This window comes from Trichosurus vulpecula, chromosome 7 (genome assembly GCF_011100635.1).
Source record: "Trichosurus vulpecula isolate mTriVul1 chromosome 7, mTriVul1.pri, whole genome shotgun sequence".
Lineage (NCBI taxonomy): Eukaryota > Metazoa > Chordata > Mammalia > Diprotodontia > Phalangeridae > Trichosurus > Trichosurus vulpecula.
In genome coordinates, this window is record NC_050579.1 from 81,063,009 (window position 1) to 81,076,416 (window position 13,408).

General features: G+C 44.8%; 1 protein-coding gene across 1 annotated transcript; it reads left to right on the forward strand.

The window, feature by feature from the left end:
* The first annotated feature begins 6,872 nt into the window (after positions 1–6,872).
* On the forward strand, positions 6,873–12,904 carry MPZ (myelin protein zero). Its single transcript, XM_036768747.1, has 6 exons — positions 6,873–7,009; positions 9,322–9,488; positions 9,869–10,082; positions 11,116–11,251; positions 11,457–11,517; positions 11,683–12,904. The coding sequence occupies exons 1-6, from the start codon at positions 6,943–6,945 to the stop codon at positions 11,782–11,784; spliced, it is 747 nt and encodes a 248-aa protein (XP_036624642.1). The 5' UTR covers positions 6,873–6,942; the 3' UTR covers positions 11,785–12,904.
* The last annotated feature ends 504 nt before the right edge of the window (positions 12,905–13,408 follow it).

Consider the following 13,408-nt stretch of genomic DNA (forward strand, 5'->3'; position numbering starts at 1 on the left):
CATTTCATGGTTTCTAGTCTCAGTACTCTGTTCATTAATAATCCTTTACTCTCATATGACTGGACCACATCCTTTTCCAAATATACATTTGGCTCATCACAAACCTTAAATCTCTGCTTGCACATAAGCAGAGGTATACTGGAGCCAGCTATACTAGATATCCAGAGTCAAACATTAAATTTTCAGTGTGAACATTTACACCTCAGAAAGGGAGACACTACAAATCAGATCTTCAGTGATTATATTGTTGATTGTTTAGACTTAAGAAAGTGATGGAGAAAATATTTGTAATGCAGATTAAATTTAAAAGTATATTGTATGTACATTTCTCCCCTGGAGAGCTGGTTATTAAATATTTACTAGCAAAAACCTGCACATAGGTCATAAAATATGCTACAGTTAACCATGTATCTCTCCTTTGCCCTTTGGCTTGACCACAAATTTGATTTTTTTTTAAAGTATATTTGGTGATCTAAATTACTCTTGACTAGAGAAATGCAAATTAAAACAACTCTGAGGTACCACATCACCCATCAGATTGGCTAAAATGACAAAAAAGAAAAATAATAAATGTTGGAGGAAATGTTGGAAAACTGGGGCACTAATGCACTGTTGGTGGAGTTGCAAATTGATCCAACAGTTCTTGAGAGCAATTTGGAACTATGCCCAAAGGGCTATAAAGCTGTGGCTACCGTTTCATCCAGCAACATCACTGCTAGGTCTGTGTCACAAAGAGGTTTACAAAAAAAAAAAAGGAAAAGAGTCTATTTGTACAAAAATATTTATAGCAGCTCTTTTTGTGGTGGCTAAGAACAGTGCATTAAGGGAATACCCATCATTTGGGGAGTGGCTGAACAAGTTGTGGTATATGATTGCAATGTAATGTCATTGTGCTATAAAAAATGACAAGTAGGATGATTTCAGAAAAAATCTGGAAAGACTTACATGAACTGATACAAAGTGAAGTAAACAGAACCAGGAGAGCATTGTATACGGTAACAGCAATATCGTACAGTGAAAAACTGTGAATGACTTAGCTATTCTCAGAAATAAAATGATCCAAGACAATCCCAAAGGACTCATGATGGAAAATGCTATCCATCTCCAGAGAAAAAACTGATATCATCTGAGTACAGACCAAAACATAGTATTTTTCACTTTCTTGCTTTTTCTTTTTTTTGTTTGAGTTTTTTTTGCACAAAACGACTAATATGGAAATGTTTTACATGATTGCACATGTATAAGCTCTATCAGATTGCTTCCCATCTCAGGGAGGGAGGACAGGATGGAGGGAAAGAATTGGGAACTCAAAACTTAAAAAAAAAACCAATGAACGTTAAAAATTGTTTTCACTTGTAATTGGGGAAAAATAAAAGATTATTTCAAAAATATATACATTTGGATTTTTATATACTATAACCTATTAACCTGAACAGTATATAAAAATGAAAAAATGTATAAATTATATTGGGGAGTGCTTTTTTGTAGACAGAATCGCTATAGAATTATTTAAATAATAAGCCTCCTATACAACAAAAATATTTTTCTAGAACCCAGCTATTGAATCAAAACAGGTAATACTGATATTCTTTAAGAATTGAACTATGCCTATATTTGGGGAAAGTATGGTATAATAAATAAGGTACTGGAGAGACCCGGGCTTGAGCTCATCTCTGACACTAATTTTATGATCCTGGTCATGCTACTTAACTATCTTCTCTGGTCTTCAGTTTCTTCATCTGTAGAATGGGGATAAAAATACCAATAATGCTAAATAAGATAATGTGAGTGAAGTGTTTTGCAAACCTTAAAACACTATGTAAATTTAACTGTTATATTGTTGTTGGGGAATTATCTGAAGTGGGAATGTTAGGATCAGCTGAAGAGTAACAAGCTTGGGTCTATATGTGGACATAGGGACTGAACCCCATGTTTACAACTTAACCTAAAGTCTAAAACCCAGCAATTGTAAAAAGAGTATTAAGCTTGGAATCAGGACGACCTCAAACTGCCACTACAATTAAATGCCATTTGACTCTGGGCAAGCCACTTAACCTTTCTTAGACTCAGTTTCCTCATCTGAAAATGAGGATTTGAGGCATTTTGGTGTGGTGAAAATAGAGTTAGCCTTGTACCCACCTGGAATTGAGTCCTACCTCTGACATATATTGGCTAGATGACCCTGGGCAAGTCATTTAACCTCTCAGTGCTCTAGGCTATCCTCTAAGATTATAAGTTTCAGAGAAGGTGCCAATTTGCATTGATAGAGGTTTTCTTACCAGAGAGTTCTCTATGCCAATGAAATCCCTAACCCCATTCTTAAAATAGGGATAATAATAATACCTATTTCACAGAGTTGTGAGGGCCAAATGAGATTATATGACACACACACATATGTGTGTCTATATAGATATAATCTTTATATGTGTATATATGTATATATACATATACATCATTTTGCAAACTTCAAAGTGCCATTTAAATGTTGATATTATATGTTTCACACACAAAGCTTTTGTTTTCATATATCTCCCATGCTTAGCACAGAGCTTTGCACATAGTGCTTAATAAATTTTCATCATCATCATCATCATTACATATCGCTTCTATAGTATGTCCTATGCAAGAACATCATGATGGAGCAAGTGTCCTACCTACCTCTAATTAGCTCCCATCTGCAATCATTTACATATGACACAAAGCTAAGAGGGATAGCTGACATGCTGGAAAATTATGAGGATTCAAAAAAGATTTCATCAAGCTAGATCATTGGGCCAACTATAGTAAGATGAATTCAATAGAGACAAATGTAAAGTTTTACATTTGGGTTCAAAAAATAAATTTCACAGTGGATCTCCAGAGAACATGCCCAGAAAGAGCCAAGACATCCATCTCTATACTCCCAGGGACCATATGTCCTGCCCTCATCTTCACTTTCAGCCATCTTGCCTACCTGTGCAAGTCAATACCTTTTTTTAGAGAGTTACTTGGAGCACTGAGAGGTTAGAGGACTTGCCCCAGTATTTCAGAGATGGGACTTGAACTCAGCTCTTCCTAGCTTTGAGGTCAGGACATCTCATTAGTATGTCTATCTACATACACACACACATATTTATATGCACACATATATATGCATATATGTATACATATGTTATTGGTAACCCTTGATATTTGTCTGGGGCATAGGTCCATCTCAGGGTTCTAATAAAGGCAGTTACTAAATCAAGTCTGACACAAAGTTCTAAGACAATAGTTGTTCATTTGCATATGACAAGCTGTAGTACATTGAAGCAAGTAGAGAACACAATCTCCTTTAATGATGTCATATGAAGAAATAGAGAAGTTTTAGGTTAAGAACTAGGGAAATATGGGCACCAGAACTGTTCTATGATTATGAGGCAAATGTAATTTGCTTGATTTTTGACAGAAGATGAGAATTTGGTTACGAAGTGGGATCTTTCCTAGAGAAGAACCAGCTGCTAAACAAAACAAAAAAAAACCAGGTTTAGGAAGAGAGAAGAGGTGAAAGGTGAAGGAACAGATTTCAGAACAGCATGAAAGAGATTTTTCTCACTCTCACTTGGTTGTCACGCAGATTGGTTGACCAATAAGAGGCTAGAGTACTCTGTACTACCACCAGCTGCTGAGAAGAATAATGAAGAATAGAGACAACAGCCTGTGAAGAAGAAGAAGAAGCAGAAGAAGAAGCAGAAGAAGCAGGAGAAGAAGCAGAAGAAGCAGGAGAAGAAGCAGAAGAAGCAGAAGAAGAAGAAGAAGCAGAAGAAGAAGCAGAAGCAGAAGCAGAAGAAGAAGAAGAAGCAGAAGAAGAAGAAGCAGAAGAAGAAGAAGAAGAAGCAGAAGAAGAAGAAGCAGAAGAAGAAGCAGAAGAAGAAGCAGAAGAAGAAGAAGCAGAAGAAGAAGCAGAAGAAGAAGCAGAAGAAGAAGAAGAAGAAGAAGAAGAAGAAGAAGAAGAAACTTCTTTTTTACCAACTTTAGGATAATGGTCTTTTCTTTTTCCTAAAAGAGCATAAAAGAACTTTGACCAAAGGTATCAGCTAAGTTCAAAGCTGAAAGTGACAGATCCTATAGTTATTATCCAAGAGTAAGCAACCTTAAGAGTAAGATAATATACCCTGTTCTCCAATATGATTTTCTGCTGTGAAGAAGCTAAACCGAGGGAAGCTTAGAAGCAGAGCATCAGAGAGGCAGCCCATTGAATTGATTAAGCTAAGATGTTGTGCCCAGTGAGGGATACGTAGTAGCAGAAGCATCTGTTCAACATAGAACCTATGGTCATCAAAGAACTTTGATTGACAGTTCCTGAGACAGGGGGAACAAGGGGAGGTAAAGGAATAAGTATTCCTTAAGTGCCTACTATGTGCCAGACACTGTGCTAAGTGCTTTACAAATATTATCTCATTGCTTTGATAGAAAGAGGATACTGAGTCCATAGTTCCAGAGTTGTGAGTTGTGTTGGCTATTTGTAGGTAATACTACCCAAAAACTTGGATGTATGTTAAATCTCCCCATGGATACTGGTATAGGTAGGATAGTGTGATTGACACTTGTGGGTGGAATGTTATATAAATACTATATGTCCGCTTTGCATTTTCAGTAAATATTTCAGTTAAGATTAGTGAGTAGCCAGGTATAGTAATACATACCTATAATCTCAGCTACTGTGGGAGGCTGAGGTTGGAGTTCTGAGTTCACTAGGGCTAAAGTCAATCAGATGTCCTCACTAAGTCTGGCACCAATATGGTAAGCCCCTGGAAATGTGGGGAAGGGGGCACCAGGCTGCCTACAGAAGAATGAAACAGCCCAGGCTGGAAACAGAGCAGGCCAAAACTTCTATGCTGATCAGCCATGGGATCAAACTCATCAGTGGCTACTGCACATCTTTCAGCCTGAATAAAGTAGGGAGACCTATCCTAAAAATAATTTTTTAAAGAATCAATTAAATCTTAGAGGCTAATTTGTTGAATGGGAAATACCCCAATGGAGGCTCATGAGCTGCAGTGTTAGTGGGAATAGCTCACAAAAGGGTTACCCATAGGAACCTGAAAGCTGGAGTAATAGCCTCAATGCAGATTCCCCAGGGTGGGTAGAAGTGGGGTGATCCAACCAGCCCTACTCAAGGGGGAGAGAGCAAGCCTGGAGATAGTTGGGATCCATGTCACATCTGGCAAATCACTCCAGTAGCTTTGCCAAGAAAACCCTAAAATGGGGTCATAGGGAATCGAACATGATTGAAATGACTGAACAAAAAAATGTCTCATACCTGGGCTACAGAGATATGTGAGTGTGGGGAAAGACATATATATATATATATATATATGTATGTATGTATATGTATATATGTGTATGTATGTGTGTATATGTATATGTATACACACATACATAGAGCTACATAAGCTAGATGTCCTCTAAGAGCTAGCTATATTATTTTTTTTATATTAAAAAGGATGGGACTTATAGTTGAAGAATCTTAAATAACAAATGTATCTTTACATACATCATGGACTAGGTCACAGCCACAAACCAGAGGTTGTAGGGAGAATTGAAGCAGTCACAAACTAGCTGACTGAAAAGACTACCCAAAGGAAGGAGAGGGGAATTCCATCTGCGGCAGCAAACTGAATTAGGATGGGTAAGCATAGTCACTAAGATTGGAGGCCAGGGGGTCCTAGGAGCCTTCATTCTGTGTCTTGTCTCCCCGAAACTCTTCCAAGCCTTCAAGTGTTTCTGGCCTCAACCCTTGCCCTAGCCGTGGCTCCTGGAATTTCCATAGGCAACCCCAACTCTGTCCTGACTGTGTTTCTCTTCTCTCTGGGTAAATAGAGTTGCTACCCTCTGTCTGGGAAGGCTGAGTTGTCTCCGAATCTTCCCACCTTATACCTTAGCATGCCCATCTGTCACTGCATCTACACCCTCCCCCAAGAAAGAGAACAAGGATGGCATAAGGCAGAGGAGAAGTGGGAAGGGTGGGAAGGAAATAGGATGGTACCTTGTCTGACACTATAGAGGCCCTGCCTAACTGGAGAAGGGGTAAGGATAAAGGGAGATTTAAAGAGTTAAAACCCCCAAGGTTGTGGCCGACAAGAATTCAAACAAAGAAAAGAGATGGAATGAAGAAAAGAGACGGTGATAATAGTATATAAAACTGATGTTTGCTATAAGGAAGAGCCACCTGACTGGGAAGGGGCACATGCCATGGGGACTAGAAAGAGGAAGAGCTTCTCCCCAGGAGATGTCCCCAGACAAGAGATCCCTCTGCTCAGAAGAGCTGTCTTGGAAGCAAAAAGGATGAGTAAAGTAATCCGTAAAGAACCTAGCCATCGCCAGAGGTCTGTATGGGTACAAAAGTCCCCAAGAAGTTGGGACAAGGGCAACTTCTCAAAAGATCTTTAGGTAAAAATGTCCTCACTCCTATACACATATGCACGTATCCCCCAGCTTATAGATGGAAGGTGAGGACAGTAGGGAGGAGCCCCTCAAAAGGGCTTCCCAGGGACCTAGGACTTGGGCTTTATTGTCCCTCCTCATCTGAGAGCTGTGTGTGTCTATCCCTGTCCCTGCTGCTACCTCTACTTCACCACCACCACCACCCCCTTAACATTCCAGATAGGGGAGAAGGGAGGCCATTTCACACAAAGCAGTCTGTGTAGGGAAGTATGCACCCTCCCTCCCAACCCAGGGCACACAATGCTCCTTCTCCACCCTAAGCTCTGCCCCCCTCCTCTTTTCCCTCCCTGCCACCCCCCAGTTGTACATGCCATACTGCAATTGGCCACTGACTCAGGCCAGCCCCCCCACCCAGGCTACATCCCCAGGGGATTTTAAGCGGGTTCCAGGAGACCCTGCTCAGTTTCTTCTTGTTCTTCCCAGGACTTTCCCAGGCCCTCAGGCGTCCTGGCCCCAACCCCAACCCCAGGCCCAGCCATGGCTCCTGGGGATTCCCCAGCCATCCCCATTCCCGTCCTGACTGTGCTGCTCTTCTCCTTTCTGGGTAAGTGGAGATGCCCCCCCCCATTCCTCTCTGTACATATGCACATTCAAAGGCACACTCAAACACACCCTTGTGCCTTATACCACTATCTCCTCGCCTTCCCACCTTATGTCCTCAAAACTTTATTTCCTCGTTGCTTCTCCAAGAGAAGAACAAGAACGTGGTGTAAGGCAGAGGGAGGAGGGGGCGGGGAGGGGAGTAGGTGTATATGAATGTTTGTAGGTGTATATGAATGTTTGTAGAGAGCTCACTGTGCTGTGCTGAAACCCAGATGGGGAAAAAGAGGCTGCTCTCAGAGCTATGGCTGAGTCTGCCAAGACAGATGTCAGGGAGAGTTCGGGAAGGAGCAAGATTAGGATACCTGCATCCCAGTCCCCACTCAGCACTGAATCCCACCCCACCCCCACCTCTCAGCAAGCTCTGACAAGTATCCTGATAGTTGACCACATGAGAAAGGTCAGGTGTGATCTGGCGGAGGGATCTCAGAACTAATTAATTGTCAAGGTTCTTCTGAGGAGTAACTCCTGTCTTTGCCTGCGTGTGTTGGGAGGGATACAGGTGCTAGACTGTTCTTATAGAGGGGTCTTCCTTTCTGTGCATTGTGACATCCTTCCCTTCTTCTCCCCAACTTGGCATGTCATGCAGCGGTTGGGTAAGGAAGGGAAGGACTATCTGCAGGATTCTTGGTGGCCCAGAGCCTGGAGAAGGGGGTGGAGAATGGGGAGAAATTGATAAGATGGAGGGAGGCAAGTCAAAACATCAGTCTCTTAGGAACCTAAAGCCTTGAACTCTAGCTGTCCTGGATAGGTTGCACTGAGCCTCACATCCTGGAACATGGTGGAACACCTTAAGGAAAAGCTGATGGTGGGGAGTAGCAGAGATAGGAATGGTGAGGAGATGATAATGACCATAATAACGTGTTTATTTGGAGCTCCAAGATATATCAAGTGCTTTGTTCACAACAACCTTCTTGTTGAGTGAGCAAAGGGGCAAGGGTCTACAACGATGAAAGTGAGGTAGAATTTGGACCTGAGAAAGAACTTCCCCACTGTGGGAGGTTCTGCCAGAGGCAGATTCAATGTTCTTATATGCTGCGGTGGAGGACTTAGGTATTGGGGACATGGAGGGAGGGTCCCACAAACCATGCCAGGCCCCTCATTGCGGCCAGACAATAGAGCATTGTCTGCTTGATTAATCCCTCACCCCACCTCCACCCCACGCCATCATTCAGCACAGGGAACAAAGGGGCCTTCAGCCACCATCACCCCCTGGGGTGCTGCCCACACACAGTGTTCCTGTCAGCACTTCCCTTGTGCCAGCCCTGGGTGGAGGCACAAGGCCAGAGTGGGCTTTAAGGGAGGAGGTGGCGTATCTAAAAGAGACTTCAAGTCAGAACACCTAGATTTGGTTTTTTGCTTCAATATCCACAAAGGTATATGGAAAAGAAGGTGCTGGCTATCTCAGGAGAGTTTTATGGGGCACAGTGGCTGTCTGCATCTTTGTCCTGATTAAGCATCCCTCGGGCTAGAAGTCCCTGCTCAGCTGGGTGGTGGGCTAAGTGAGAGACAGGATGCCAAGGCTCCGCCGAGGCAGGCAAAAGGGAGACCAAGTTGATTCCAACCCTGGACTCTAGCTAGCCAACATGTCAAAAGCCAATTCCCTGGACAGAAGGGGAGCTTGGCTCAGTGTTTCCTACCCTGGACACCTCCCTCCCCCTAGAAGATCCAAGGCCAGAAATATTGTCCTCCTGGAAAAGGCAGAGGAGTTGCTGTACTTTCTCTTCCCTCAGTTGGGTTCAAGTGCTAAGGTAGATGAGTAAAGTTTGCTTTCTACAAAATCCATGTCCAGGCAACATGGCTCTGACCTTCATTGAGCATAAGTACCATTCTGTGGTCATTTCTTTAGCTTTTCTCTCCCATTTAGTTAGACTCAATAAAAATGGAGTAAGGAAAAAGGCACAGATGACTCTAGACAGATGGGAAAGCGGCCATAATCCACCCTTCACCTGTTGAAAAGGATTAAGATGGTTCACTTGTGTTGATTTCTTTTGACCTGCAGTATATGAAGAAAAGCACAGACAGATACATAGCTTATGCAGATCTATCCAGTTGAGATCTCAGAGAGTTAGGACTTTAGGAACAGATAGTTTATATTTCTGCCATTCCTATTTCCTCAGGCCTGACTCTTTCCACCTTCATGTGTCCCCCTGGGTCACTGATTTCCCATGCCTCATGTTAATTGCTCCTTGTCTTGACCATGGACTTGGGGTAGATCTCTGCCAGCTCTGACCTGGGCGGGTCATGTGTTTTCAGTGTTGTCCCCGGCCCAGGCTATTGTGGTTTACACGGACAGGGAGGTCCATGGCGAAGTAGGCTCCAAGGTGACACTGCACTGTTCCTTCTGGTCCAGCGAGTGGATCTCAGATGACCTCTCCTTCACCTGGCGCTACCAGCCTGAGGGAGCCCGGGACGCCATCTCGGTGAGGGCAAATAAAAAATGGAAGAGTGGGAGGCTTATAAAGCTCCAAGGACAGGGATCTAAGGACAGGAAGAAACAGAATTTGGGTTGATGTGAAGTAATTAGGGGTTCTAACCCTAATTTTAGTGGGAGAGAGATGTTATAGGAACACTGGGTGGCATATGGTAGTCCATCCCGGATGTCATTGTGACTAAGTGCCCACACTCTTGGCATCATTCCCTATTCCCACTCTCCTTCCATCCCACTCTGCCCCAGCACCGTCCCTATGCCAGACTAGGTCATTGATGAGAAAAACAATCTTGGCAGTGCTCCTCCCATCCCCACTTGCCCTCCCAGGCACCAGAACCCTAGATTCACTTCTGTCTGTATTCCATACCATAGATTTTCCACTATGCCAAAGGCCAGCCCTACATCGATGAAGTAGGTGCCTTCAAGGAGAGAATCCAATGGGTTGGGGACCCTCGATGGAAGGATGGCTCTATTGTTATCCACAATCTAGACTACAGCGACAATGGCACCTTCACCTGTGATGTAAAAAACCCACCTGACATTGTTGGCAAGACTTCTCAGGTCATGCTTTACGTCTTTGACAAAGGTATGGGGGATGAGGATGAGGAGAGAAGGGAAGAAGAGAGAGAAGGATGGGGCTCAATCAATGAACTTTCATTAAACTATTACTATGTACAAGGCATTATGTTAGACAGTGGGAATATAAAGACAAAAAACAAAAACACAATCCTAACCTCAAGGAGCTTAGGCTCTGCTAGGGGCATACAACAAATATACAAATAAGTATAAGACAAGTAGATTAAGGGAGAGGGATACTAACGAAGAAGGAAGGAATCAAAGAAGGCCTTCGGAGAGGAGTTGGCCCTTGAATTGACCCCTGAAGGAAGCCAAGGAGGTAAGAGGAAGTGTGAGGAATCAGCAGGCTGGCAGCATCCACGAGGAAGTGTCTAGGCATGGCAGATGCTTTGTGCCAATTCATGAAGGCAGAAGATAAGAGCGTTACATCCAGGAACACCTAAAGGGACAGGTTGACTAGAACATAGTTTTCTGAGGGGATTGATATGAAAGAAAGCTGGAAAGGTGGGTAGGTTCAGATTTAACTGCCAGGCTGAGGTGTTTTTACTTTGTACTGGAGGCAATGGGGAGCCACCAAAAGTTTTTGAACAAGAAGGTAATAGGTGCATTAGAAAGGTTTATTTTTAGCAGCTCTGCAGAGGACGTATTAGAGAGAGAAAAGACTGGAAACTGGGCAATCAATTAGGATGATGGTGCAGAGGACAAGAGGGAACGGGGCTAGGAGATGAGTAGTACCTCACATAGACCTCAGAGAAGAAGAACCCCAGAGATTCTGAAAGGAAAAGGCCAAGGAGAGCCTAGCTGCAAAGGCTCAATGGAAACACTGTGTGCTCTGCTGGTCTGTATTACAAGCTACAAAGGGAAGGCTCCTGGTCTTTTTATACTGCAGAAATAAGGTTTAATATGACCCCCCCCCCCAATCGTGGAGGGAAGTGCAGCATCTTTCTTATTACCTATGGCAGGGACCTCTCAGTAAGTCAGGGGCAGCAGGCAGAAGATTTCTCCCCCTCCCAACCTTTCTTCCTCCTTCCCTTGGTGCTTAGTGCCCACCAGGTACGGGGTGGTGCTCGGTGCTGTGATCGGGGGTGTCCTGGGACTGGTGCTGCTGCTGGTGCTACTCTTCTATTTGATTCGATACTGTTGGCTGAGGAGGCAAGCTGCTCTGCAGAGAAGGCTTAGGTAAGGGGAAGTGAGAAGGCCTGAGGCCAGTCAGGGAGGGCCAGCACAGTGGGGTAGAGCTGTGTGTGGGGTGGGAGGTGGGGGGTGGGGAGGGGTTTGTTAAAGGAAGCTGAGAAAGGAAAACTCAGCAGCTCTGGGGCTCCAGTCTCAAGTGGGGGCCTCCCCTACAGCAGTCACAGTGCTAGCCCTCCCCTCTTCATTGCAGTGCCATGGAGAAAGGAAAGCTGCACAAAGCTGCCAAGGATGCGTCTAAACGAGCCCGGCAGGTCAGTGGAAGCTCCAAGGGTCCAGGGAAGAAGCGGGTATCAGGGAGCGGATGATGGGCAAGGGACCGTAGGGAGAGAAAGAAGATGGGAGAGGTGTAAGAAAGGAATGGGGCAGGTGTGAGGGTGGGGAGAACTGATTTCTGTTCAATATATACCCTATTGCAGACACCTGTTCTGTATGCCATGCTGGACCACAGCCGGAGCACCAAAGCAGCTAGTGAAAAGAAGTCTAAGGGGCTTGGGGAGTCTCGCAAAGATAAGAAATAGCGGTTAGCCGGCCGGGCAGGGGGCCGGGGGCCTGGGGCAGAGCCCTCCAAAGGCCCCCAAGTAGTGGTCATTGAGATGGAGCTCCGAGGGGATGAGCTGGGCGCTGAGCTCCGGCCTGCGGTCAAGTCCCCCAGTAGAACCAGCCTCAAGAATGCCCTCAAGACCATGATGGGCCTGGACTCGGACAAGTGACCACCCCCTCAGGCCCTGCCAGAATATGGGTGCCTAGGTTCCCCCCACCCCTGCCCAGTGCCCCCCATCTCTGCCTAGTCTCTCTCTCTCCTCTTCTCCCCCCACCCCACTCCAAGGTGTAAGTTTCATTCCAAGCTGTAGTCCCCAGGTACCTCACTCTCCCCCTCCAACTCTGGCTCTCAGGGAGTCCAGCAGTGCCTGCTCCTCCCCACTACCTACAACCCTAATAATGGCTGTGTGTTTGGTGCTGAGAAGAGAGGGGTCCCCATTCCCACTCAGCCAGCCCCTCTCCCTCTACCCTCTTTTCCGAGACACATCACCCAGCTCCGTTCTTTAGTCCCCCATCCCCTATCCCCAGCTAACACCCTAGATCAAGCTTTCCTAGGGGGTTGATTTAGGGTTTTTTAAAAAATAATCTATTTGCTATTTTTTATCTGTATCCAGCCTATCCCTTCTGCTCTCCCGTAGTGCCCTGTCTTCCCCCCTCCACCATGACTGAGAACAAATGACGTCATGAGGCTTCTGATGTTCAGTGTTATACCCTCCCCACTCTATCCTCAGTCCACACAGGGATAGCCAGGCCAATCAGTGGGCTGGCCCAAGCCAGGTCCTCTGTTCCCAGGGTAGGTACCCCTCCCTCTTCCCCTTGGAGCAAGGATCTGGGGCTGGACTTCTGTATGGAGAAGGCACGTGGGGAAGTGGGGAAGCAAGGTGGGGGCAGGGAGGGTGCGTGAGCCAAGCCAGGGCCTTGGGGAATGACTTTTAAAAAACTAAACCCAGAAGCCAAAATGGAAAGAGTAAAGAACAGAGAGATAGGATGCACTCCCGGCCACAGGGAAATGAATGCCTAGAGTTTTTCTACATTCTGTATATTTCCCCTAAGACTCCCCAAATGTGTTAAATGTTTAATAAACACTGACATTTCCAGAAGTTGTAGGGTCTGCCTCTTATTCCCCCAGCCTCCTGGCAACAACTCCCAGTCTCCACCCCATTCCTAGTCTCCTAATCTCCTACGCACAGATCCCCAAAAGAGAGATAAACCCAGAAACCCACTCCCCTGCCCCAGAAGCCTGACCACCCAACTGCTCACCACTCTGTTAAGGTTACTGGGTTTCAGGCTTGAAAGGAACGACATATCAATCAGACACATATCAATCTACTTCCCTTTATAATTCACATAGCCATCATGCCAATGCAACAACAACCTGTTATTAAAGACTCTATTATAAGGTCTGCTGTCTCTTTAAGGTCATTTTCATATGGAACAATTTAATGGTGAAAAGGACAAAAAAAGTAACATTATAGCCTACAAATTCAAAGCACTGAGCAGGGTGCAGAACCTAGCATCAGACAACAGGGGGCTTTCTTCACCTCATGAGCTATCAAACTAACCTCGAATTTCAGATAATTTATAATCCCATTTTATGACAAT

Bases quoted from the DNA above. Each gene is read 5' to 3' on its own strand.
- MPZ (XM_036768747.1), top strand. From the start codon at position 6,943: ATGGCTCCTGGGGATTCCCCAGCCATCCCCATTCCCGTCCTGACTGTG. The intron at 10,083-11,115 runs GTATGGGGGATG...CTTGGTGCTTAG, and splicing joins GCTTTACGTCTTTGACAAAG to TGCCCACCAGGTACGGGGTG. The intron at 11,518-11,682 runs GTCAGTGGAAGC...ACCCTATTGCAG, and splicing joins CGTCTAAACGAGCCCGGCAG to ACACCTGTTCTGTATGCCAT.